This window comes from Platalea leucorodia, assembly GCF_965183815.1.
Source record: "Platalea leucorodia genome assembly, chromosome: 13".
In the NCBI taxonomy this organism is placed as follows: domain Eukaryota; kingdom Metazoa; phylum Chordata; class Aves; order Pelecaniformes; family Threskiornithidae; genus Platalea; species Platalea leucorodia.
Genome location: NC_138835.1, coordinates 14,366,573 through 14,393,292, shown reverse-complemented (window position 1 = coordinate 14,393,292; position 26,720 = coordinate 14,366,573). Strand labels below are relative to the sequence as shown.

General features: G+C 43.4%; 2 protein-coding genes across 9 annotated transcripts in view; one reads left to right on the top strand and one right to left on the bottom strand.

The window, feature by feature from the left end:
* Positions 1–749: 749 nt before the first annotated feature.
* On the bottom strand, positions 750–10,329 carry GID8 (GID complex subunit 8 homolog). 4 transcript variants are annotated; one of them, XR_014229654.1, is made up of 6 exons: positions 10,239–10,329; positions 8,876–9,005; positions 7,521–7,717; positions 6,821–7,018; positions 2,491–5,940; positions 750–916 (listed from the first exon to the last, which is right to left on the bottom strand). XR_014229654.1 is itself a non-coding variant. In XM_082325904.1 (5 exons), exons 2-5 carry the CDS (start codon positions 8,991–8,993, stop codon positions 5,767–5,769), a joined length of 687 nt encoding a protein of 228 aa, XP_082182030.1. In that variant the 5' UTR covers positions 8,994–9,005; positions 10,239–10,329; the 3' UTR covers positions 1,451–5,766. The 4 variants fall into 4 exon arrangements, 1 of the variants encoding a protein (XP_082182030.1); XR_014229655.1 differs by lacking the exon at positions 750–916 and having other exon boundaries at positions 1,451–2,592; positions 2,985–5,940; XR_014229656.1 differs by lacking the exon at positions 750–916 and having other exon boundaries at positions 1,451–2,592; positions 5,122–5,940.
* Positions 10,330–17,587: 7,258 nt separating this feature from the next.
* Positions 17,588–26,720, top strand: part of DIDO1 (death inducer-obliterator 1) — a 56,626-nt gene continuing 47,493 nt past the window's right edge. For 2 of the 5 annotated variants that reach the window (XM_082325909.1, XM_082325914.1), the window contains exon 1: positions 17,615–17,689. The gene's annotated coding sequence lies outside the window, so the exon portion shown is untranslated. Of the gene's footprint in view, positions 17,690–17,713; positions 22,641–26,720 lie in introns of those variants that run through there. The other 3 variants (XM_082325911.1, XM_082325910.1, XM_082325913.1) reach the window with 2 other exon arrangements.

Here is a 26,720-nt window from a genome sequence, read left to right as displayed (position 1 = left end):
GAATACTTTGCAGGTCTCTGAGGAGCAGCTGGCTCCTTAAATCAAGAGGGGTAACGGTATTGTTAAGCTAAACCTTAGAGACTGAAATAGCAAAAGGTTCCTCACATGGTAAGAGACAACTCCAGAAGGAGGTCACCAGGGCTGACAAAAGAAAAAAAAAATCATAACATCAGACTTCATCCATTGCTTCAGCATTTCTTCCTCAGAGGAAAGAGCTCTCCCCCAAAAGGCCCGTGGCATAGTCACACGGTCACAGACCTGCTACCGACAGAGGAAACAAATACAACAAGCTTTGGTACAAGTGGAACCTGAGGGAACCATGTGTAGTAACCACCGGGCTCAGGCTTCACCCAGCTGTAGGCTTTCCTCCCTTCGGGCAGGAAACTGGAAACTATAAAGAATTTTGATTCCCTCTGCTACTGTGCCTGTTTCCAGAAGAGGGAGCCAAGTCATGGCAAAATGCAGCCAAAAATCAAACCCATTGTTCAATGTGGGTTTTTTTTTTTAAATAGTGTATATGTTTGGAGTTAAGTTAATTCAAGGCAGAAGGGGAGATGAGCGCTGATGTAACTGAAGAAGTGGAATGCATGTAACAAGCTCAGAAAAGAACAGAAGAGGTCTTGGGCACGCTACAGTGATCGCAGACACAGCACGCTCACTAACTCACACCCGTGTACGAGTTGAAGTCTCGCTGCTGCGGGATGCAAGCACCCCCAACACAGACACTGTAACGTTGGCTACTAACTTACTAAAATTATGATTCAAGTCGGGAATTAAGCCCATCGCACAAAGTTTTCTTTATTTGTTGTACTCTTCGGTTCCTCTCCTTGTACTGCTCAGCATCACCTCTTCAATGAATAGCTGCTTTGACTGATTTGCTTCTCGCGTAAGAAGCTAGTTTCACTGTCAAAAATAGCTGCAGTTAAAAGAAGCGTTTGAGTGTAACATCCATCACATGCACATAAATAAGTTTAAAAAGCAAAACCACAGACATTGCTCCTTTTACTGCTGCATAATTTTCTAGAAGCGAACCTCCCACCGAGCTGATTAAATGGCAAATGGAATCAGTTCAGAAGACAGGTGCTGACTAAAGAAAATAATTTTACACAAGAACACAATCTCATCTCCTTTTTCCTGTGCTCAGCTTAATCTGTCAAAAGATTAAACCAAACAAAAGATTATTGGGTTAATATTTGAGCTGACATTTACCATCACTGAAGTTTATCGTGACAATTATTGTATTATTTGAAGATTTTATGAAGTTAAGCACAGATCAAGACCAGATCCTGAAGGGGGGTGAAAAGGACGGTCCAACCGCAGCTTGGAAGCTCCCTGCTGACCAAGAGCAGCTTCAACGCGACTTGTCCACAGCCTGAAGGAAACGCACGGGGTTTCTAGCGCTAAATAATGCAACTTTGCAAAACTGCTGCAGGCAGCGATATGCTGAAAAATAAACAAATGATCAGGGAAGTTGACAAATTGAGACTGCTTTTAAGTGAACAGCAACTGCCACGCAGCAATTGTTGCAGGTGGGTGTAAGGCAGCAGCTCGTCCTTGGAATCCCCACTTAACGTGAGGAGCGCGGCAGAGAACGCACAGGGCTTCCTGGTTCCGAGGTGCCCGATCGTATCAACGTGCAGCCCACCGGTGCTTTGGCCAATCTTGTCCTTGTTGTAATTACACGAAGGCAGGAGGGGAGAGGAAAAGAATAAAAACAGTTTCTAGCACCTAGATGTGTCCGCTGAGAAATACAAATGCGTGTGAGGGTGCTGTTCCTAAGCTTCGTGCTCTGTCTCTGCACGGCTGAGCACATAAAGCGAAGGAGCTGACGAGCAGGGCTGGGGACACCGCTGCTCGCGCAACAGCTAGAAACCCCCCTCATCTCTTTTCGTTAAGAACGTGACAGCAGAAACAAACGCTGACCGGCGACGTTGCTTCTGGGTGGAAGAGAGATCTACAGCGCAGGACAGAACCTGCCTCAACCTGCTGCGGCCTAAAGGCAGATTTAGGGCAAAACATGACTCCATACCCTTTCGCATTCTTTGAGGTAAGCACCTCAAGGATGCTTTCAGCTGCTGCTGACAGCAGGAGACCCCGTTACCCGTGAAGATAAGACACACAGGGATCACGCTCCAACTCAATTTAATAAGCTTCGTAACGAACTTGGACAGAAAGTGGTTTGAAATAAGTCGAGCAACACTCATCTACTAGTCAAGGATTTTTTTTAAGTAATGCTTTTAAGCTTATACTCAAGCATACAAAGCATAAATTTTACAAATTAAAAACAATAAAATCATCCTAGAATAATGCGATGGCTTCCCCTATATGTACAAGGAGTAGAAACAAGACAGAATTCTTTCCAGGTAATTTCACACATCTTAAATGCTACGTAAGTGCTCTCCACATTCACTTCAATTTTTCTTTTAATGTGGGTGGAAGGAGCTGAAAGTGTTTCAATGAAATCATCTTAGAGAGAGAGAGGTACTTCACCTGGTTTCAAGCTGTGTGTTTCCCTCTTCAAAAGTCTTGAGAGGAAATGCTTTACTTAAAATTCTGCTGTTAGTCTCTGCGCAGCAGCCTCTGTTTTTCCAGCTATATAAAATTAAACAGGTCAGTCAGTATTTCTCAGAAAGTACCACCAGCACTTCGTCTTCAGGGAAACCCATTATCCCCCACCCTTCACAAATGACTCCATTGTACAAGAGAAGCAACCAGAGTTTAGCTTAGATTTGACAGGCAGAAAAGAAACATGGGAACAGCGAAGACGACAGTTATTAGGGAGGTGATAGGTTTTGGAAAAGGAGAGAGATTTGTAGCCTAATCAAAACACACTTGACATACAGCCTTTCTGCAGAGGCATAGCAGACAGGATATTTTACAACCCAACTTCTTCATGTCCATAGCATTAATGAAATAAATCTTATTTGCTTTCAACAAAGGAAAGGTTGGGGGAGGAGTGAGCGTAGTGTGCCACGTTTAATTACCAGATTCGTTTGCCACCGTTGAGTTTGGAACAAATCTTCTTACAAAAGTTATTTTCATATTGTTCTAAATTAAGTGGAACAAAATATGTATTTTTACACTAAAGCAAACTGATCGAAGTGGCATTTAATAATATTTGTTAAAGTGGTTATCTAACAAAAATGGGTTAACAAAATCCCATTCATTAGTAGTCACCAAATAAGACATCTCATGCATATGACAAAAGTTCATTCGTGTACTGAGAGGTCCGTTTACTGTGTACAATATTTCCATAAATTATAATATGTTTCACAGCCCCTACCATTCAAGAATATTTCAAACAGATTATATATTATATTTGTATATGCAAACTATTTTATATACACTAATATAAAGATCCTTAGAAGTACCATTATCACTACCTTTATGCTTTCGCTAAAATGCATAGCTTTCGAATATTTTCTTGCAGTTACCAAAAACTTTACAGATTAAAGCTGCTTATCAATGTGGCATGTTCATAAAAACAAAGTGAAATAGTTCTATACTAATTTTATATTAAACCCCTTAAAAAACTGTTTTATTTTTTAATGGAAAAAAAACCAAGCTAGTGAAAATTCAAGTAATCTATGCTCAATCTTTGCCCAAATACTATATGAAATTAACGTAGCGTTCTAGAAGTACAGTGAACTTCTCAACCAGGACTGTAATACTGCATTTCTCATGGAGAAAAATGCTAGTCATGCCACAAAAACGCACCACTTTCCACTTCATCCGGGAGAAGCTTTAGATGAGATTTAACAACACAAGTGTCAGAACACAGGAAAAGCTGATCAGTTATACATGAAGAAATTAGAGCTATTCCAGTTTTGTTTCTGCAGTTTGTTATTAAACAAAGTTACATTAACCATACAGTTTCTCACAAACTAAAAGTTATACATGGTTTTTCAGACATCAGCTGACTGGAAAAGGCCCCTCCTCCCCCCAAATTTAAAAAAAAAAACAACCAAAAAAAACCCAACTGTTAAAAGTTTGGTGTTAGAATAACCAGCCTGGGTGAAGGAAAGCCAGACCGCTGTTGTAGTTGGGGGGCTACTGATAGCTTGTTTGTTATGTATAAAGTTTAAGACCTCCATACCACAAATGCCTCAAAGTGGAGAACAGAACAATCAGTAATAAATGAGAACACATCGTTATATCCATCATCTAGCTTAACCTTGGCGCTCCGCATCTCTAATAGCTGCTTAACAAACAATGGTTTTCCCCCCACAAAAAATAGCTACACAAGTAAACAGTGTTCACAGTAATGCAATCAGTAACAGGTTTTGTTAGTTTCCGTAAGTCAGGTGTATCTGCAAAGCTTTATACAGTTTAATGCATAAGTATTCCAGTAAAATTAAGTGAAAACTAAGTTTCATTCTACAGGGTAATATCTACCATACAAGACTAGATTATGTACAGTATGGGACTGGTGTGACAACTGCCAGTGTCTCATGATGTTAAGCTATTTCACCCATCAGCTCGGTCTTTGTTCAGCAAATCTGTAATAACTTGATATACGGACCTAAAAATCTAGAGATCGATTTGGCAAGATTAGTGCTTCCTACCACTGGATATATACCAGTGTACAGTGCTGCAAAATCGAGTCGACCAGAACATCCCATACCCAGAAGATTACAATTTGTTGACGTGAAAGTCTGGACTTCACATGTAAAACATTAAACCTATAATTTTAACTGGAGTGAGGACAGCCAGTAAACAAATACAGGTGAAGATGAACTGCATCTCTTCAGAAAGGTATGGAAGAATTGAGAAAATGGAAATCTCTGGTTTTAGGCAGCCCTGCTCTGCTCAGCTCAAGGCAAAAAACCAGCCCAAGTAGCTCTAAAACTACGACTCTTAGTCAAGCAAGCATAAAGGCAGATCCTGCACAAGATGATGCATCAGAGGCTTCAACAAGCACCTCTCCCCCCACTTAATTTCCTAACACAAGCATGTCTTTCAGCTTACAAACATCCAGCGGCCTTCAAAGCTTTAGGAGAATCACTGCAGGGTCTACAGCTGCAAATTTAATATAGGGGGGAAAGGCCCCTGTCACAAAAACCCTCAAATGCCTCTGGGGGCCATTTTGGTCATTTGTGAAAATTAAGGAAAAAAGCTTACTTCCAACAATACTCCTCCTGAAAAGATGGGTCACTGATCCATTATGAACATAGCTCTCACCATATAAAGCACCAAAAAGTCAGAAACAAGGAGAGAAAAAAAAAAAAAAGTCCTTAAATTATGATTTACAAGTTTGTACACTATTTCCTAAGCAAAAGGTTGACCTTACTGCAAAGTTTATAGATGAAAACTTGACCAGTTACTTTTAAGGGGAATGTATATCTGGCTATAACTTAAAGGTAGAAAATATTCACTGTTCTATATACACATTTCAAACAGGAGACAGTTAACTGAATAGTTGCCAATATAACTCCATATTAACCCCCTGGCCACTAAACTAGGCATCAGTAGCCAATTAGAAAGCTTGAGTTCTGTACTTTTAAAAATGCTATTTTTCCTGTCCTGTTTAATGTTTTTTTTAAAAATGTATTATAGTGCATAGCCTAAGTCAGACTTTCAAAGAGATACAGCGCCTTTCAATGCAGTTTTTGCAGCATTTAAAAGGGACTTTTCCCCCTTCAAATTAGATGTTCATTGAAAAATCTGAATTGAGTGCTGTACTGTAGTAAAAATATTTCAGTCACAGACTGATATAAATGTATACTGTGCAGTACTACGATTGTTTGATGTCCATCTGCACACATTTTACTTGGGTTCTTCAATCGTCCCCTTGCTGAGGTCTGTCATTTTGGGATATTTCACTTTCTTCTGGTCCAGCTCATTCTGAGCCCACAGTAGTAGTTTCAGTAATTTTGCCAACTTGGGTGTTGATTCACGATTTTCATAGTCTAGAACAGCTTGATTAACCTCACTCCATACCTGGAAGAGAAATACTGGAATTCAGTAATAGTTTTCCTATGATTAACACTGCTAACATCACACAGACATTGAAAAAAAATCACACCTAGTGCGCTAATTCCTCAGAACATGGTGTCGTGGTTTAACCCCAGCCAGCAACTAAGCACCACACAGCCGCTGGCTTGCTCCCCCTCCCTGGTGGGATCGGGGAAGGAATCAGGAAAGTGAGAAAACTCGTGGGTTGAGATAAGAACAGTTTAATAATTGAAATAAAATAAAATAGCAGTAGTAGTAATAATATAATAATAATAATATACAAAGCAAGTGATGCATGATGCAATTGCTCACCACCTACCAACCGATGCCCTGCCCGTCTCCGAGCAGCGGTCCCCACCTCCCGGCCAACTCCCCCAGTTTCTATACTGGGCGTGACATCATAGAGTATGGAATAGCCCTTGGGCCAGTCTGGGCCAGCTGTCCTGGCCGTGCCCCCTCCCAGCTTCTTGTGCACCCGGCAGAGCAGGGGAAGCTGAAAAGTCCTTGACTGGTGTAAGCACTACTTAGCAACAACTAAAACATCAGTGTGTTATCAAGGTTATTCTCATACTAAACCCAAAACACAGCACTAGACCAGCTACTAGGAAGAAAATTAACTCTGTCCCAGCCGAAACCAGGACAATGGTCAGGACAAAGCTCCACAGACTATGAGCCTGGAGAAAACAAGGAAGAGCACCAAGTAGTTGAATACATTAACACCATTTTTTTGAACCTTGCTTAAGAAATACTTCTGTTCTTTTGCATACCACTACATACATTTTTTCTAAACATTTCAAAAATATTTGGACATCATTTTCACCACATACAAACAAAAGACGTCAATTTCCTTTTGAGAAAGGACTACCTTCTGTCGCTGCATCATGTTAAGCAAGTCTCCGAATGGTGATTCTTCGGGATTATCAAAGGCAAGCAAAGCCAGCGTACGCTCCATTTCTGTCAGGCATTCCCTGCTCTCCTCGCCTTGTTCTGCTAATTGGGTCTGAGCAAATTCCAGAGCTGCTTCTGTCTCACGCTGCCGAATCAGTTCAATCAAATGCTGCTGCTACATACGAAAGACACAGCAATATTAGCTAAACAAATTAACAAATCTTCCATATTTCAAGACCGTAATCTTCAAACATTAATGTGTAATTTGAGACAAACACTAACCCATAATTTGACAGTTTGAGGTCAATTCTTCTGAATGTGTGAGACAAGGCAGACTTGTCTACAAAATCTACTGAAAAAGGTAACCTGACGCTTTTGAGTAACAGGTTTTGAAAAGATGTGTTACTAAAAGAACATTCAGACTAACAGTAATTGCAAGTTGGTTAGTCACAGGCCACTGCTGCTGTTCTAAGTTTTCGCGTTACTAATTGTATATGATGGTTCCTGCACCATGCCACAAAGTTTCCAGCTGCTACAACACGATGCCAAGAACAAACACTTGAAATTGCAACCACGTTCAGTCACAAACCTCCCAACATACTCATAAAATCTGCACTGCTTTTCCCAGTCTCTCAGCAACCTCTAAAACAAAGATCAAGTTAGCCACCTGTCCTTACCTGCAAATGAAAGTAAAGATATCTGTTTGTATCTAACAATTCTGGATGGAGGCTGTTTATTAATGCAATGGCTTCTTGAATCTGTCCTTTTAATATCATTTCTCGAATTTTTATTCTTTCATCGAGAGTCTCTAAATCAACACTGGGTTCAATTCCGGACTCCATTCGAAATTTCTCTGCTGCTTCTTTAAAGCCCTCTGAAATAGAAACATTTTACCTATAAAATATATTTTATGAAACACTTTAAAAAAAAACAGCTTAAAAAGATTTGAGTATTGTTTGTGCATTTTGGAGGTTTAAAGATTAAATCTGAACTTCTGAAAAATTCTTATCTGTTTAAATAGGCATTTATCCAACAGGCATCTAACAGAACATGCTTAATTCATTCTTAACTCGAGTGCCCTCATGCTCTAAGGATGCGTGCAACGTGTAGTCCAATACCTCTTAACTTGAAAGCTTGTTTTATACTTAAATAGAGCAGTGTACTTATTCCAAAATGGGATTTTCAAAATCACATTTTCAAAATTTGGGTGGTTTTGCTTCTCCCTCCAGCCCCCAAATCTGTTTACACAGACCTAGCAGTTTTACTGAGAAGAAATAGAAAAGTAATTTTGCTTTCTTGTACTAACACGATTTTTTTTTTAAAGTTGCAACAGCTATTTTAAATCCTAAGTCATACTTTCATACACACAAAAATGATTTACGCCACTAAGATGCTCTTCCTTCATCCCAGAGGCTTCACCTACACACCAAGGTAAACAGGGGTGTAGATCGGGTACGGATGCCTCCGCCCTAGTATAGGTTACCGTGATGGTATGCACCATAATTGCTAGGGGCAATTTCCGAGGGTTTTTGATTGTTCTAAATTAGGTTCTACGCTGAAGGGGCTATTATTTTTGGTCTCAAACTATTTTGACAACAGTGCTCTTTCAGAGTTTATCTTTCTAGCCAGTTAAAACTTGCTTCTGACAGTTGTTCTATGCAGCTTTCAGAGTGCTCTTTAACAACTGCCACATATCCTGAACTCTCATTTTAATGGCACAAACAAGGACATCATGCAGAAGCAGGTCATGTTTGTCAACAGCATTCCATAAAATACTTTCTTTTCTGTATCTTTTAGCAGAAGAGTTAAGGTTAATAAATGTCACCTCTATTGCATGACAACTGCTCGGTCTCTGAATCTTAGTCAGTCTGCACTTCAGAGAACACAAGAGCAGTTGTACATTGCTAAGAGAAGCCAACAGCAACCACTGACTCCTTAAAGCCCTTAATTTCATATTCTTGCCAAAACTGTCTGTCTTGATAAAATAAGCATCATGCATTTAAGAGCCTCCTAGCATTACCACTCATTTTACCTGTAACAAGGTAGTTCATGATAAGGCGGTTCATGTCTGCCCTCTGGATATGCAAGTTATTAAGTTTTTCCATCCATTCATCTTTCGTGATTTCATCAGGTTTTTCTGCATAACTCATCCTGGACTCTTACTACAAGAAAAGCAAAGCATCTCATTTAACGTGATTCAAGAAGAAGTAAGTTTAATGTGTGTAAGCACTCTGTTACTACCATCTTTATATCTTTTTTTTACGAGATCTTTTAAATTAATAGTCCAAAGGAGACCCTTTTATCTCAAACCACAATTTTACATTTTTCTCCTCCTTGTTCCTGCACTCTTTCACATCTACGAGCCAGTCTCTAAAGCTGCTTTCATCAATCGTCAGAATAAAAAATTCAAATACCATCTTCTTGTACTTACTCTTAAATCCACTCTAAATAAATCTTGTTTACAAGTTATACAGGACGCACAGCATGACAGTGTGAAACAAGTGAATCAAAGAGTTTGACAGCTAGCCAGAAAAACTGTAACAAACCTTTAAAGCAAAGCCTATGTAAACAATATTTGCTTTAAAGTTTTCGCCAAAACTTAGACAGGACAACTGCAGATATTGTATAGCTACAAAACTGTACGTGATACATTATCCAATGCACAACTGAAAGACTTACACTAGCTTAGCTTCACTGTCCCCAAAAGTACTCCTGTCAACAATACTAAAATGTTATCTCCTGGTATTTTTCTCGAGTATATCTTTTTCGGATTTGGAAGCAAAGCGCTTTTCTAAAATTTAAGCCGGCATTTAACCACTTCTACCTTCAAGTCACGATCACAGGGGCATCGAAAGGGGGAGGAGAGGCGGCAACAACAACAGCAACAGGCACCGCCACCCCTCTCAGACAAACACCAGCGGCAGCGCGCCTCCTCGCCACCGGCCCGTTTCCAACAGGTTTTTATTCCTCTAAACTATGGCCAAAGCCAGGCCGACCCCAGGAAAGTTGGACAGCGGGAGGCAGGATCCGCGCGGGGCCGGCTGAGGGGCCGATCGCTCCCCTGCCCCGCATTCACGCCGCTCCCAACCACGCGGCGCGGGAACACGGCTCCCGCCGCAACGGGCCCCCGCCCGCCGGGGTCCCCCGACCTTCCCCCGCCGCCCCGCGGCGCAGCGCCGCGGCGCCCGCCCGCCACCGGCCCGCCGAGGCGCTGCCCCCGACCCGGCCCTCCTTGGGGCCCGGGCCACCGAAGCGCTCGGCCCCGCTCGCCACAGGCCCAGCGCCTCCCCACCGCCCACAGCGCTCGACAGCAAGCCGACCCGCCGGGCCACGGGAAGGGCCCCGCTGGCCCCCGGCCCCCGAGGGAAGGAGCGCGGCCGCCGGCGCCATCTTACCGAGCGCGCCGCGGTGCCGGCTCCGACGCACGAACGCGGGCCCCTCCACCGCCTCCGCCAGGCCGCTGGCGCGCGGATCTCGCGAGAACCGGCCTCTCGGCCAATCAGCGCCCGGAGAGGGGCGAGAAAATGCAACCATAGAGTCGGGCCTCGGGACAGAGCGTACGCGTGGCCGTGCGGGTACACCCCTCCGGCGGGGAGCTGTACCATAGAGACGGCCGGGGCGGGGGCGCCTCGGGACCACCGAGAGTGGGCCCGATCCCGCCAGGGCTGCGGGCGGGCGGGGGCGGCCGAGGTGCGGGGCGAGCCGGGCTGCAAGATGGCGGCTCCGCCGCCTCAGGCAACCGGGGCGTCAGTGCCAGCCCGTGGGGATGGGGGGCACTGGAGCCAGCGGGCCGCTGCCGCCCAGCCGGGTCTCGGCCCCTCCCTGCCGCCCCTCACTCCCTCTGTGGCTCACGGCCGCAAGGCAGGGGTCGGGGCAGGGCCTTGCTGGCTCCGCCATGCTGCCTCCCCAACCACAGGATCACAGAGTCGTTTGGGTTGGAAAAGAGCTTTAAGATCACCGAGTCCAACCGCTAACCCAGCGCTGCCAAGCCCACCTTGTCCCCAAGCACCACATCTCCCGGCTTTTAAATCCCCCAGGGATGGGGACTCAGCCCCTGCCCTGGGCAGCCTGGGCCAGGGCCTGGCAGCCCTTTGGGGGAAGAAGTTTTTCCTACTATCCAGCCTAAACCTGCCCTGGCGCAGCTTGAGGCCACTGCTCTCGTCCCATCGCTTGTTCCTGGGGAGCAGAGACCGACCCCCCCGGCTCCAGCCTCCTTTCAGGCCGTTGCAGAGAGCGATGAGGGCTCCCCTCAGCCTCCTCTTCTCCAGGCTGAGCCCCCCCAGCTCCCCCAGCCGCTCCTCCCCAGCCTTGTGCTCCAGCCCCTGCCCCAGCCTCGCTGCCCTGCTCTGGCCACGCTCCAGCCCCTCCATGGCCGCCTTGGGGTGCGGGGCCCAGCGCTGAGCACAGCATTCGAGGGGCGGCCTCACCAGTGCCCAGCACAGGGGGACGATCCCTGCCCTGCTCCTGCTGGCCACACCGTTCCTGATACAAGCCAGGATGCCATTGGCCCTCTTGGCCACCTCAGCACACTGCCGGCTCACATTCAGCCGGCTGTCAACCAACACCCCCAGGTCCTTTCCACCAGGCAGCTCTCCAGCCCCTCCTCCCCAAGCCCGCAGCGTTGCACAGGGTTGTTGTGACCCAAGTGCAGGACCCGGCACTTAACCACCTCTGCCAGGAGCTACCACAGCTGCTCGGTGGCTCGTATCCCTCCCTGACGCTGTAATGACGTCCCAGGTGACAGCACGGACCTCCTTGGGAGAGGGACACCAACCCTGGCAGTAACAACCGAAGCAGGAATCGACTGATGGGCTGGTCCGGTCCCTGCTCCGGTGCGGTGTGCGCAGTCACCGCCGTGCGAGGGTGTAACTGTCCCACACGGGCACAGCCGGGTCCGCAGCAGCAGCGTTGTGCTAGAGCTGTGCTCGGCAAGCGTTGGCCATTCGGGCTCGCGCTGCCGCCCGCAGAGTTGGCCCTGCCAACGTGCCAGGATGATGGAAAGGGAGAAGGGTCCGCTGTAGGTCACAGCCTGGTCTATTAATGTACAGTTCCACCAATTTCCACTTCTGTTGATACGCTGGGCTGTGAACTGCCGTGGCTGAGGGCTCTGATTTATGATCTCTGTCAAAATTTGTATTGACTGCTGAGGAGAGTAAAGAAAGTCGCTGTGGGGTTTGCGAGTTAAAAAATCAAGTCAAAAAATCAAAAAGTCAAAATCCAGCGGGGTTTGTGAGTCAAAGCACTCTGCTGAAAAGCCAAGACTACACCTCAATTTGTATATTTAAATGGAGAACAGGCGTAAGAAGTACAACTTTTATGTGTGAAATGCTGCAAATGATACTCCTCAGAAAATGTGATTTCACTTACACGGACTAGGAATATGGATACAATTACTAATTTCTCACTCTCGTTCTTGTAACTGCAATAAAGCGCAGCCTCCAAAACTCACTTTCATTACAGTTGTCTCTACACTGAAACTGAGATAATCTACAATGTAATCCATAATTTATTATTTTAACTTATTTCCCCAAACAAACCTCCAAGTTTATAAACAATGCAGAGCTTCCAACAAAGAACTTCCAATATTTAGTAGCACGTGCCATTAGTTGTTAGCCACACGACAAAGAAAGCTACAGCGTGGCAAGTATTCCTGTTGATCGGAAAGGGCTCTTCCTCTGGCTTTAATCTAAAAACTAATCCCAATGAATTGGACTCATTGGGAAACACCAACGTTCAGGCTCTATTTTTGCACGGGTAGGCTTGTAAATCGCTCTCTGGCTTAGCTGTCCCGGCTGGTTCGTGCCAGCTCCTCCCTAAAAGGTGGAGTTTCCCAGCAGACTTCCATAAAGAGGGAGAGAGGAGGAAGCAGCCCCTCTCTGGCAGGGTTTCCTGACTTCTCTATGGAGGGAAACGCACCTCAAGCAGAGAGGAGGCAACAGAGTGTAATTCATACCACAATTGCTGTTTACAGGTAACGAATAGGTGTAATTGCTTTCTAATAAGTAGAACAATATGTTAAATAAGTAAGCTAAAATACGCGTGAGCTGCCGTTTGGCAGCGTACTGATTGTGTGGTGCTGACACCGTTTTTTTCGCAGGTTGGGATGTTCAACCAACTGCAACAGAAATTCCCCTTTACCCCTTTATTGTCCCTGAGCTAAAGAAAAGTAAAAATGGGCTAAAAGCAGCTCCTGACTTGTGGTTTTGCTTGTCATGAAAAATAGTTTGGGGGGGGTGTGTGTTAAATATTTTTAGGAGGTGTGTGTTAAATATTTTTAGGAGGTGTGTGTTAAATATTTTTAGGAGTTGTCATTTTTTCTAACTGTAATGGTAACAAAAAAGCAGTTTGTAATCTCTCTGTGCAGAACGTTGTGGCCAGCTGCATTCTCCTCTCTTTTTCCTTTCCTGTGCTTTCCCTAACTTTTTGATGTTTCTGGTAATGTCAAACCTTTGAAACTGAGCTTTCATTTGAGAGAAGAGGTTCTATAACCACTTTAATTGCCACAAACACACTTGGAATGTTACTGTTGAAGCATTTTCTTACTGAGTCTGAAAACAAAGTGACTTTCTAGTGCATTAATTGTTTTGATTTGGTTAAATAGTAGTAAATAGTACTACTTGTAGTGATGCCTTTTTTGATGGCAGCGCTAGCCCAATGGGATAAAATCCTAAGTATATAAAAACTTATTACACTATTATTGTTTTATCTTGAGATAGGCCTTTTTTTCCCCTACTAATGTCCTGGGTGCAATGAAAACTCTGCGTGTTTGGGGAGTTGAGCAGTATCTTTAGTAATAAATGACGCATATTTTATACTAACTCCTTCCTGATAGAAAGCTGCCTAGTCACCTCCCATATTCCTCTGTTTGTAACGTGTATCCTGCTGAATAAATGTTTAATCGTCCCGTGTATAATACCTGCTGCTGTTTTTAGTGAAGAGGAACCCATGTTCCCTGTGCTTCGTCGCCTGGAATACTCAGGGATTTGGAAATAGCAAACTTGCATGGCTTTTCTTTGTTAAACCTCACAAAATTAAGAAGGGGGTAGGAAGACACGAAGCTATGCAGCAATTCAGGGCAAAAGCTTCCTACGTCATTCCCTCTTTTCCTAGCGCTAAAGCCTAACTTCTGTTAAAAACCCTCACGTTCTCCCCAAAGTTAGGACCAAACCTTTCTTTTATTACTCAGGGAAAACCTTGCAGGATACTGCTGTGACTCCAAGGTTGGATTAAAATGCATGGACACAAACTACTTTGCTCTTGGGAAACTATGCCATGGCTTCAATATGCCACAGCCCTACAAGAATCTTACAGTAATGAGGGCAGTAATAACACGGAAAGTTGGATTTTGGGGCAAGACTCTAAAATTGAGATAAAAAGAAACATATAAACTGTACTTCAGTGCAGTTTATAGAATTTTTACATGAATTAGGATGTGATAAATCCTAATCTCAAAGAGATTTGGATGACTGATATTTGAAGTTGAATGAATCCCAAACCAAAATCACTAATTCCTGGAGAAGTCCCAAAAATGCCTGCAAAAAAGGTATGTGGGGGGTGGGAGTTTACCTAGAATTGGAGGGGAAAAAAAAAAAACTTGTAAGTGTCTGTCAGCTGGTAGGGAAGAGGATTACATTATTTATATGAATATGATTAACCCTCGGTAAAGTATTTCTCTGTGTTCATCTAGTCTTTATGAAAAATGAAGTGTCAGGAGCCTTGGAGAATCAAGGACCCAGAAGATACGCTACCTTGACACCCGACTTATCTATTTTGAGCGGTGTGCTGAACTCTGAGGACAGAGGCCTTTTTCCACAAAAAAAAAAGGTAAGGCTGGAGCACAGCCAACAGAAATGAGTCTCTTCTGACTTAAAATGATTAATTATGTGTTAAAAAAATAAAAAACACCAAAACAATGCTAGGGATGGAGGAGGGAAGAGAACTCATCCCTCTGCTTTCCATGGGCTAACTCTGTCTCTAGTTTTGACCTGTCTGCTGAAATTGGCTGGCCAGAACATTCAGTGAGGAAGAACAGAAAGAAGGGGTGAGCGTAAAGTAAGTACTGTAATTTAAGGGCTTTGCATCTTCAAACACTGGAAAAGGTTGCTGTCTTGGTGAAGGGAAAGGTGGGTGAGAGAGCAGAAGTGACGCCCCAGGCGTGGGGAGACCCATCGCCACGCAACACGAGGCTGATGCCTGAGTGCCTATCGCAAATAGTAGCTTTATGGGTTGCGACTAAAGACCCTTGTGTGAGACACTACAAATATAAGTAAGGCCAATTTGTAGCCACCCAAAGTTTAGAAAAGAATAATTAGGGAAACCCAAGGGATAAATAAAGAGGTAAGGGCTGTAGAGGGAAGTCTCGGCATACTGACCGCTTAATAGCGGAAAAGGTTTTGGAAAGTGGTGGAAAAAAGTTTTAAGGAGAGTAGTGCTGAGGGATTTGTAGATATCCCAGCATAAGCTTCTCCGGTGTTTAAGAAGGAGAGGTAGATAAGGTGCTTATTAGACTGTTTTAGAAGCTGATTGATAGTCATTAATCTCTGCTAGGATTTCCCAGCAGTGTTTTCCATTCAAACCAGTTAGAAACTATCACCACGTTATATGAGAGGAGGCCTAAACCGAAAGAAAACTTGCATTATATGGATCACCAAAAAAGCCCCTTCTGCTTGCTGCTGGGACAATGCAGATTCAGACCAGTAACCCAGGAGTAAATTTCCCAAATTAATGGAAATTAGGCTGTAATGGGAAAAGAATTAGGAAGGGAGCGAGGGAGGGCAAGAGCTGAGGTGCTGATGGTACCGTTTAAGTGAAGGTGACACGGGTGTTCGGTCAGCAAAGGCAGATACTCTGACTTGGGCTTTAACACGGAGACGGAGGTTTTTGTGGGTTGGAAGTGTGAAGTGCTTTAGGTGGCATTCGCTGGGTGTGCAAAGTGAATCGGTATTACATTAAGATGGTGTAAGCCCCTTACCAAATGTGTGTAAGAGGAATTCAATACCTGTTTCACTGCTGGATCCCCTATTGCTGGCATCCCCCGTTCACCGCTGGTGTGCAATTCCTTGTTTTGCATGTTCCCTTTCCCTGGGTGTGCAATTCCTGGGTTTGAGCACTCCCTGAATGCTGAATTTGTCCATTAACGTGTTGTTAGCTTTTCCCAGGGCATAAATCACAGTGCAGCTTGATCTACCAAATCATCAGGTATTTCCCTTCCACATGCTTTTCATTTATTGTAGCTCTGTAGCTGCAGAACAAAAATTAAACTTCTGCTTGCCTTTAATCCTGGTGTCTTGTACTTTTGCACAGGAATCTGTTGTGGTTTTTTACCTCTTGGTGTTCCTGTGTGAAGTAAGTATCAATACTGCCCAGTTTTACAGGTGGAGAAAGAGGCTGACTATGCTATCAGGCAAAAAGCTCATAGTAGCTTTTCCAACATTATCCTGAGTTTTTACCACCAGAAGTCTCGTATATAGAATGTAGACTTCTAAAAGATGTAATCAAATTAGTCTATCGAATGCTGTAATTCCATGGAATTAATGCTAAGTATGTTTTTATGTTTCCTCATGTTTTCATTCCTTAGTCCATCTTAGTAAACACTGCACCTGTCTGGAATCCAACAGAAATCAATGGTATCAACTCATGAGGAAAAACGTGCAGGATCAGGGGCAATCAAAGAACCAAACCTCACCCCCCCGAGCGCCTGAAGGGCTCTGCAGGTGCCCAGGGCAGGAGCGCTTGCGTGGCCTCGTGTGCCCTCCTGCAAACCTGGGGACCCCCGGTGACTGTGAGATGGAGGTGTTTCTGGTCGCTCATGTCACAAATGCTGACAGTAGGAACAAAACATGTAAATGGGAATTAACTCTCTGTAAGTATTTGTAGCAGCTTGGATCCTGGAGAGTTCTTTGAGTAGCCTGTTTTGAAAGGGTGTTAACTGGGAAGCTTCCACGCAGTAGATGAGCTGATCCAGTGAATGCTTCCCTTCCACAGCACTCCATAACCTGGTCCCAGAGGAAGGCAGTACTGCAGCAATTGCTATTTGATTTTTCTAAAACAGATGGAGTAGAATAGGAAAAACAAAACCCTAATGGAATAAGCACAGGAAGGGAGCATAGCTGATGTGAGCAGTTGGGTCTGCTGGCAGCAGATGAGCTCCTCTGCCATCTTAATCCTGTGACAAAGCCGTGCTTGTCCTCTGAGAGAAGTCACTGTAGGTACAACAGTATTTAGCACTGCTGCTGTGCAGCTTTGCTTTGGCACTAGCAACCTCACGAATAATGAATAAAACTGCAGCTCCTGTGAGGTAAGATCACCCCGTATTTTTGCTTAGAAACCCGGGAGCCGGCGTTGTTGATCCCACAGAACTCGTCTGCAGAGGAAGCCCTGAGGTGACCAGGGCGGCCCGCCTCCCGTTTCCCTCAGTGGCCGCAGGACGGGCAGCGTGCGGCGGCCTAGAGCCGACGGGACGGGGACTCCGCGGGCAGCCGCGCCGCTACGGCCGTGCGGGGAAGGGCTCGGCCTCCCCGGGAGCTGGAGGGGGACGGGGAAGGGCGGCCGCGGCCGCGGGCAGGGCTGACGGGCCGCCGCCGCGCCTTTCCCGCCCAGCGCCCTGCCCTCAGGGAGCGCGCGCCGCCTGGCCGGGAGGCGGAGCCAACGCCAACCGAAGTCCTCCCGGAGCCGTGCGCAAAGCGAAGCGCTCTAGGCTGCCGTTGGCCGCCATGTCGGTCTCTATGGTAGCGGGGGAGGAGCGCCCCCGCCCAGCGCTCTGGAGCCGTTGCGAGGAGGAAATGGCGGCGCGGCTCGGCTGAGACCCGCGGCGGCAGCGGCGAGATCCCCGCACCCCCTCCCCGCGGTGAGTGAGGGAGGCAGCCGGAGAAGCACCGGGACGGGAGGAGAAAGGGAACGGGGCCGCCGCCGCGGCGGAGGGGTCGCGGAAAAGGGGCAGCCGCCTCCTCCGGCCTGGCCGCCTTCGGGCTCGACTAGAAAATGGAGGCGGGCGGGCGGTGCGGGTCAGGGCGGCCGGAGGGGCCCCGGGCGGGCGCGGCGCGGCCTGTTTTCAGGGGACCGTCGGTGCGGCTGCAGGGCGCGGGCACGCCGGAGGCCTGGCCCGGTTCCAGAGGAGGTCGGCGACTCAATGCGGGGGCCCCGGAGGAAGCTAAAAGCCGCCGCCCCATAAGCTCATAACGTGGTTGGGCCGGAGCGGAGAGGACGCCCTCCCCGGGCGGAGCGGGCTAGAAGGCGGGCTCCTCCATGTTGGGGGGAAAAGGAGAGGACGGTTGTGCTCTGAGGCGATCGACGTCATAATCAAGCTGACGCCGGCAAGCTTCTCCGTGACGTCACGACCGACTTTAACCGCCTTTCTCGTTCAGTTTCACCGTTGCCCTAGTACCGGACGAGGGGTTCCCCGCCGCGGCCCCGATGGGTGGCTGGGTGCGGGGGTAGCGCCCGTCGTCGGGGCGGTGCTCCAGAAACCCAGCCGCAACCTCGCTGCGGGGCGGGGGGGTCTGCGGAGGGTGGGGCTGAACCTCACCTGCCTGCAGGTGACGCTTGTGTTCTCTGGGCGATGGAGGTGACCTCCGTATTGGTGAGTTCCACCAGAAAAGTTGAACTTTATCACGATCTGGTGACTTTCTTGTAGGGGAAAAGAGGAGGGGTTCAATTTTTAGACAGTGGTAATTGTTGGCTGGCTTTAAATACTCACTAAATTCCCTGTCGATAACTATTCCCCATCCCTTGCACTACTGTACTTAAATACTGTCTCTTGGAGGTGATGGTAGTCTGGAGCTGCTTATTTGGCTTGCAAAAGCCATGCTTTGATGGTGACCAAATTTTGTTTCATACAGTTAAGTAGTTTTCAGTTTATACCTCCAAGTGATAGCTGTATTTTAGTAGCGGGTTAAGAAAAATCTTACCGTTATAGTTTGTCATTTTTAACTTGGAAAGAACGTTACAATCTTTTTAACGTGTTACAAAATGTATGTGTGTTACACTCTCCCTGCTGTTTGTATGTTCAATAATCCAAAACAGTGTAACACGCTGTTTTTCTTGCATGGGCTTTCATGTTTTCCTTCTAGGAACTTCAGGGAGACAGAAAATGCTGATTCCTTTTATTTAACTCAGAAGGATGTATGCAGCATTCCTAATTTCCCTGGGTTTTTTTGTTTGTTTGTTTGTTTGGTTTTTTTCCTCTGGATAATCTATTTGAGATTTTTTGCAGAAATAGCTCTTTTGAATACTTAATCATCACAGCCTTGTTTAAGTAAATTCTTTGGTAGCTGATTTTCACCTATATTTTGCTTTATTTTATCAGAACTTTTTCATTGTTTGCTTTTTTGTCTTTCTGTTTTACACAGTTCTCTTGTAAGTGGTAATTTGAATTGGTTTAGCTTCAACTGTTGTTGCTACTTCTATAAACAAAATTTACTAGCTGTTTAAGCAATTCAATTGCTGGTCAATGAAAAATGATAATGTGTAGTTACTGTACAAGTGTAGCATATACTGTGTTAATTGTAATAGATATTTTGAGTTCTGCTCCACTTTTATGTATGCCAGCTGCTTGTTATCATTCTTTGACATTTGGAACTTTCTATAGGAATAAATATAGAAGTGTGCTCAAAATAGCTGTTCAGTTAGGCCTTAATTTTTTTTCCCTTGATGGTTCCAGAAACATATTGCACGTAAAGGTTTTTTAATGCACTTTGGTGGAAGAATAAAGGCTCCTGTTAGCCTTCAGCCTACTTTGGGACCACATGACTCCAGTGATTTGCAAATCAAATAATTGTTGATTTCAAGACTAGCATTTAAATAATGTTTTTTTCTACAAAGTTTTTGTGTTGTTTTTTAAGGGATATTTTAGTTGATTTCTATTAGTATGCAAATGAAGTTTTTGCTCTGCTGCAAATGTATGTACACTACGAAATATTTATAGATTTAAAAACTGTTGAAGTATAAAATAATACATATCATTTACACAGTGCTTCAGAGGGTGCTTTTCATATAACTAAGAGATGTTTTTTGAGTTAAAAAAAACCCAACAAACCAAACAAAAAAAACCCCCCTGAAACTCCCAAAAGCAATGCTAATAGAATTGTATGAGTCCGGAATAGTAAATAAAATAGAATAAATGTTTTTCAGTGTCTAGTGGACTCATCAAAAGGCAGTGTTTGTTCTACTTAATCCTGCTTCACTACTAAGATTTACTGGCAGAAGATTGTTATTTGTTTCCAGTTTAAGATAGTAATTGTCTTTATAGTTGTAACTTACAACTGTGGGATTTTAATTCTGCACAGCCTGAAACTGTACAGAAATCTCTAGTGGGGAGAAGAAGGGCAAGGATTATAGAGGTTAGGCTGAGAGTTTGTAAAACGTAACTGATAAAAACGGAAGAAGGGACTGTACTCAGCAAGAGTAAGATTAGATGGTTTTTAGTTGACAGAAGTGGTAGTGTCTATCTGCACTAGTTTTACTCTCTGGTGCACTTTTTTTTGCCTAGTGTCTCTTGCAGTGCTACAAGTAGTAGGACAGTGGTAGGAGATTAAGGAGAGGATTTTAATATAAGTAAGATTTATCTAGTTTATGCAAGAACTGGTTGCTTTTTTCTGTGCTGTCAAGCTCTCTCCTCCACTAGGAGAATCTTCAGTCAACTCTCAGTTAACGCTTTGAGGGTTGTACTAAGATTAAATTGTTATCTGATACAGTTTCTGAAATAAGTGAATACTTTGCAGTTACTAATGGTGGTAGTCTCGAGAGCATTGATGGACTTTGAGGTTAAGAAAAATCTTAAATTTCCAGTTAGGGAGCGAAGACATAAAGATTTAATGTGCATTACGTGTGTTCTCATAGTAAACCCTAATCAAAATTGGGAACTGAACTCTGTTTACTGCATTTTTAATAACATAATCAGTATGCTGTAATTACTGTGTTTCACTAAATTCTGAAGGAGAAATTAATTTCTGTTTTACTTCATTTAATGAAGCCTTTTTGATGGAATAAGAATGAAAATGATAGCCGCTTTCAGATGTTATGTTTTAGCTCACTTTTTACAAATTAAATAAGGGAAAAAAAGTGTAAAACCACAGGATTGTTTTTTTTTTCTTCAACAGCTGTGCTGATAGGGTCAGAAATTATAATCCTGCAGTTGTTTTGAGTCCATTTCTGTATATACGGTTCGACTGACAACAATAACGAGACATGCCAGAGGATACAGATAGTTTAATTATAATGTAAAACTAACATTTTTTTACATATAATAGTTTGGGATGTGCAACTAGTTTATGTACTGTTAAAATGCCAACTTGACAAAAAGCCTGTACAGCTTTACTAGTTTGTGTAAAAGTGTTTGAGAAGAGGGATTTTTAAGTGCAGTGTAAGTATTCAAGCTGAAATTTGACAGTTGTAGAATTGTAATTGTGATGTTTAAAAATAAACAAGCTGTGGGATGTTGAAGAGGTAAATTGTAAGGTTCTCAGACTTAGTCCGAATAACTGTTGCTGTTCAGTTAACAGCCAAATAACCGTTGCTGTTCGGTGAACAGCTGAGTGTTCCTAACAGCCATGATAAAGAACTAATTTCTTTGGTACTTCAGCGGAGGAATGCCAAATTGTGTGAATCACCTTTCCAAAGCGCGTTGTTTCCTGTGCAGTTGCTGAAAATGTGTTTTCAGTGCTGCTGAAGAGGTCAAGTTCAGTGGCAGAAATTGAACATCAGGCAAATAAGTAGTGTGTATTTGTAAAATGTTTTCGTTCAAGGTGATGGAAAAGGAATGGTAAAGATGCTGTATATTGAGTAATACCCAATAACAATCAAAGTTTGTAATTGATATTTCTGTTGCCTAAACTTAGGACCGTGGCTTGTAAAATTGGCTTGTACTGGAGCCTTTAGAGGTTTCTTGTACAGAGGTGGTTATGTTTGTTTTTTTTTTAATCTAAGCTTTTGACCCCAGAAAGCTGCTTCTGTTTTTTTCTTAATCTGTATAAAAGGGAAAAAGAACAAAGCAGAGCTATCTCCACTGCTTGTGATTCTGCTCACAACTTTTCTTAATGAGCAAAATCTATTTGCTGTCTCATTTTTGCTCATATTGTTCAGACCCTGAGAGCAGAAGTAAACCTGACCAAAAAATTCAATTTTATTTTGTTGTCTTTGGGTAAATCTTCATTGTTAGGGCAGATACAGGATTAGCTTACTCAGAACAATGTGAATAAAGGCTTCAGATGGTATTATAGGAGTAGTAAAAAAGACAAATGTCAGTCTGTTAGTAAGGCAGTAGAGTGTATCTGCCAAGTCTTTTAAGCACCCGTGAAGCTCTTGACTAGAAAATACCAATGGCAGGTATACAATACTTTTCTTTCCTCTTAAAACTAGTTAATATTTCCTCAAATGCAGAAAACACTCAACTGAATATGAATTTTGTTTATCAAACACAATTATGGGCCTACAGGTTGGAGGATGTGCATAGTATAAGTGCCTTAAGTTAAGGTTTGACTTTTACTAAAGTTCCGTCAGTACAGTTGTCAGTCGCAGTTCTTTCCCCAGCTACTAACAGACAGAGCGGTGCTGGCAAAAGCTCTGAGGTGTACACAGATATCCTTGAACCTGTTTGCTAATGTCACTTTTTTTCATTCAAGGAATTTGAGTGAACTTTCAAAGTCTTGCTTCCTCCTGAGATAAACTGCTTCCCTACTTGGAAGGGCCCGTACTAGTGTGTTGATAGAGCTTTCTTACTATGTGTGCAGCCACACTGATAAAACTCCACTGCACCAGGATACACCTGCTACCCCACCCTGCAAACAGAACGACTCATACAGGTAAAAGTACAGTTTTGCAGGTGTAATTACACCAATATGGGTTGCTTATGCCAGCACGGCTCTGTTGATTAGGGATTGTACCCCTTAACGTTCCTGACTTGTGCAACTGTGACAGTGAACATCTGTAGTGTAGATACAATCATAGTCTTGTCTGTTTTTAAATAAAATTTTCGTGTTTGCCAGATTTCTGGTGGGCCTGCTGCTAAAGTGCCTTGAATGTTTCTATGAGAAATTGCTATTTAGCTGAATTTAGCTGTGGGAGCTTCACTCTGGTTCAAAGAAGCACTTTTTGCTACTTATCCAGAATAAAATACACTTGTAATACCTGGTGCTGTTCTCGTTCTGCTGCACTACCTACTGAGTGGTCCATCCCATCTTTCCTTTTTCTTATTTTTCTGACTGTTCTGATCCTGTATGATGCAATCTGAAATAAGAATTTTTTTAAAATGTTTTGCTTTGGGAGATGATTTTCTAGTCTGAAAGACATCAAAATAAACTTCAGCGTGTGTATTTTGTTTTGCATAAACCAGGGAGCTACTTTTACGCTATTTGCTTGGAGTAGTTATGTCATACTGTGGGGTCGCTCAGTGTCTTTTCTGTCTAATTGCTACTGTGCACTAGAGTCTGCTGTGTGTGCGTGGTAGTGATTCTGTGCATACACGTTAAATTCAACGCTTCCAGGAGGTCCCAGAGTCACTGCAGCGCGCAGGATTGCTGTCCTGTGTGCGCGCAGTTACCCGTCACGTGAGGCAGTGGCCTTCTTATGAGGCTTACGTAAGGTAAGTGAGTAGCCTGCAGAAGTCGTGGAAAGGATGATGGTGTATTTATTAGTTTCAGACATATGGTAGAGAGGGTTTATAATAATGGGTGACTAAAGACATTTTCATTTGGAAAGGTTCATTTCTTTATTATTACAAGCACAGAGACCAAGTGAATGTATTTATTTTTTTTAAGGGAAGCTATTTCTTTTACTTCTTGGAATGAATACATTTGCTTAATTATTTCCGAAATAAGCTGTCAAGTTGGTTTGCTATAAAGTTTATTGTTAATTTAGAATATTTCTTCAGTACCTTTCTCAAGTAGAAAAAAGTGATCTTGTGAAACTTACAAATAAAGTCTCATTTTTTATGAGAGAAAAATCTTGTAGAAAATTGAACACTTGTTTCTGCATCTTTCGAAATTAAAAAAAAGTAGTTAATGTTTACATTTTAAGTCTCATTAGGTGATTGGCATCAGCACTGCATATTGGTAGCACTTGGTGTCATGTAAATGTGCGCTTAGTGAGCTCTCCTGTACCAAGGCAGGACAAGTGTGTTGCACCATACCCTGGACATTTGAAATAATTTTTCAACAACAAACACAAAAAAGCTGCATTCAAAGTCAGAAAGTCTGCAAACCACGAAACTTCATTGAAATGGTTTTTCTGGTTTTCCAGGTGTGTCTGATGGTAGAAATGTGGTAGTGACGGACACTACTGAATTATTCGTGGTACTGCATCATGACACCACAAGGTCTTAGAGTACCTTCAAAGATTCTGTGACAAAATGTCAGCAAGACTGAGGAAGGGGTTTGCAACAGAGATGCAGAAGCCTCTGAATTAATTCCCCCCCTCCCCGGGAGATCTGGTCACACTGGTGTGCTGAGGTGTCCCTGGGCAGCTTTTCCCTCACGTTGGAGACTGTTGTGGTGTGGGTACCATCACATAATTTCTTTCCCCATCTTCAAAGGGTGCAGATTCTCTGTCCTCCGGTGCAGCCATTTCTGCCCTGGGGCAGCCTGATCTCCCATGCTAGGCAGGTCAGTTCTTTTCCATTACTTTTGGTAGGAACTTAGATGAGGTACTACCCAACGCTGAAAAATGAGGCTTTACAAGTGTTAGAACCTGCCTTTGTAAAGGGAGATGGGGAGGTGAGGGAAGAAGCAGAAGGTCTGAGGGGAAGGGTGGGATGTAAGACTGTATTGTAGATGTCAGTGGTGCCATCCCTGAGAAATGAATAACGTTGTGTTATGTGCATCTGGGGATGAAATACTGCTCTGATACTAAAAGCTACCTTAAAACTAGATCTTGGTGATGCTTTGTCCTAATTTGGCTATATGGGACTGCTTATATTTGCCTGTAATTATTACTGCTTCATGCAGTATTTAAGAAGAGTACACATTTCTTAAATTAGGATGGGGTATTTCTGAGGAACGTGGCTTTATTAATGAATTGCGTATTACTGAGTCTACACTGTACAAATTTCAAAGCTTGTTAATGTGTTAATTTTTTAAATGGAAATAATGGCTTGACTCTAGAATAGGAAGAATTAACTGCCACTTTTAAGTTGTTAGTATTGCAGGCATATGAGGTGGTAGGTTTGTTTATAATATTGGAATTAATTTAGTGTGTTTAACGATAGCCAGCAAAGCATTTACAGATGAGTGTTACAGTTTCTGTAGCATTATTTCTCTTTGTGTTTATTCTTCTAGGTCTATAAACATTGAAATACTTTGATTTTATGCAAATTTTCTTTTTAACACGATCTTTCAAATGTAAACTTCTTCTGGCATAAAATCTTTGTATTTACCAGGGATGTCTGGACTTTTGACCTTGAACTGCAGCTTGTCTATAGCAGTCAAGTGGTGAGATAGTAAATTATTTGGGGTTCAGGGGAGGAGTTCAGGTTCACAACAATTTTCTTACATCTCCCCATATCCAGACTTGAGCCTTACGACTGCTGCCTGTCTCACTCTTCAACTCTCATTGCTTCTCTCTTGTCACAACATTCCCATTTCACAACTTTTTCAAAGGTGTTTTCCTTCTTTCAGAAGGAAGATACTTAAATCGGTAAGCAGTGAAAATAAGAGACCATATACTAGTTGTACTTGGTCATCTGATTTTCTGTTGCTTCTCATGGCGGCAGTCTGCTCTTGCATCTTTGATGGATGAGCAGATGGAGGGAATCGCACTGCAGCCCTGTGTGTACATGGCTTTCTCCAGTGCAGAACCTGTGTCCTGCTGTTCTTGGGGGTCAGTGGATTGTGCCTTTTGTCCGTGGTCTGAATGGAACTGCTTATTTCTGTACAAAGTAGGTTTTGCCCTACTGACTTCCTTTGGGCTGCTTTTGTAATGCTCATTGATGCAAGGGATTAATTTTGCCGCTGCTTACTAGAAAGAGTGCAGGTTTCCCAGATGTCATCTTTGACAGATAGGGATGCAAAGTAATTTCCAGTGGGAGTGGCATCAACTAAGCCATACCAATGTTTCTTTTATTTGCATCAGAAATTACGTCCTTATATGAGTTCTCAAGACAATTTTTTTCCCCTCATTCTCATAATTTATCATAGTTAAATGTGGTATTAATATATTTGCTTATTAGGAATTTGTTAACACTTAAAGGAGGCATAGGCCAAGCCCAGTGCCTTTTTTACAGGGAATAAAATGAGCAAATAGTGTCAGTTGTGATTGGAATCACTGTTACATCATTCTGGAAAGGATGCTTTCTGTCCTGTTCATAACATCCTGCAGTTACTTTGATATTTAAGAAACTTATCCTGGATGTTTTGGTTCGAGCCAAGTACCTTGCATGTCAAGCCTTCTAATTCTGAAGAAACTCACAGAAAAATAAAACTAAAGGCCAGTTAGAAGTCATTGTAATTGAAGCTAATATCTTAAATACTGGCACAGACTGGATTTGTGTCAGGACGTGGAGATGAAACTGGTCACTGATGAATGATACCTGCTTGTAAAAGCTAGAAGGTCTAAGACTCTTACGCTTTGAATTTCTTTGCCGATGCAAACAGTCTTCTCACTAACCCTAGTTTTCTGAAAGTTGTTCAACTATTGGCCGTTGTGGTGGTTTGCGATTTCTGTCCTGTCCTTGGGCCCTGGCCGTTGAATTTCCATAATTATCTGGAACATTACCTGGAGCTTCAATATGAAGACTTTAATAAAAAAAAAAAATAAAAAGCACCTTTGTTTTTCTGTCACAGTAGAAGTAAACGTTTGCTGGGTAACAGGTCATGCTGAAACAACTGCAGGTACTAGGTAGGGTCTATCATAAGTCTTAAATATGAGGTGAACCCTGCTTCTTGGATGCT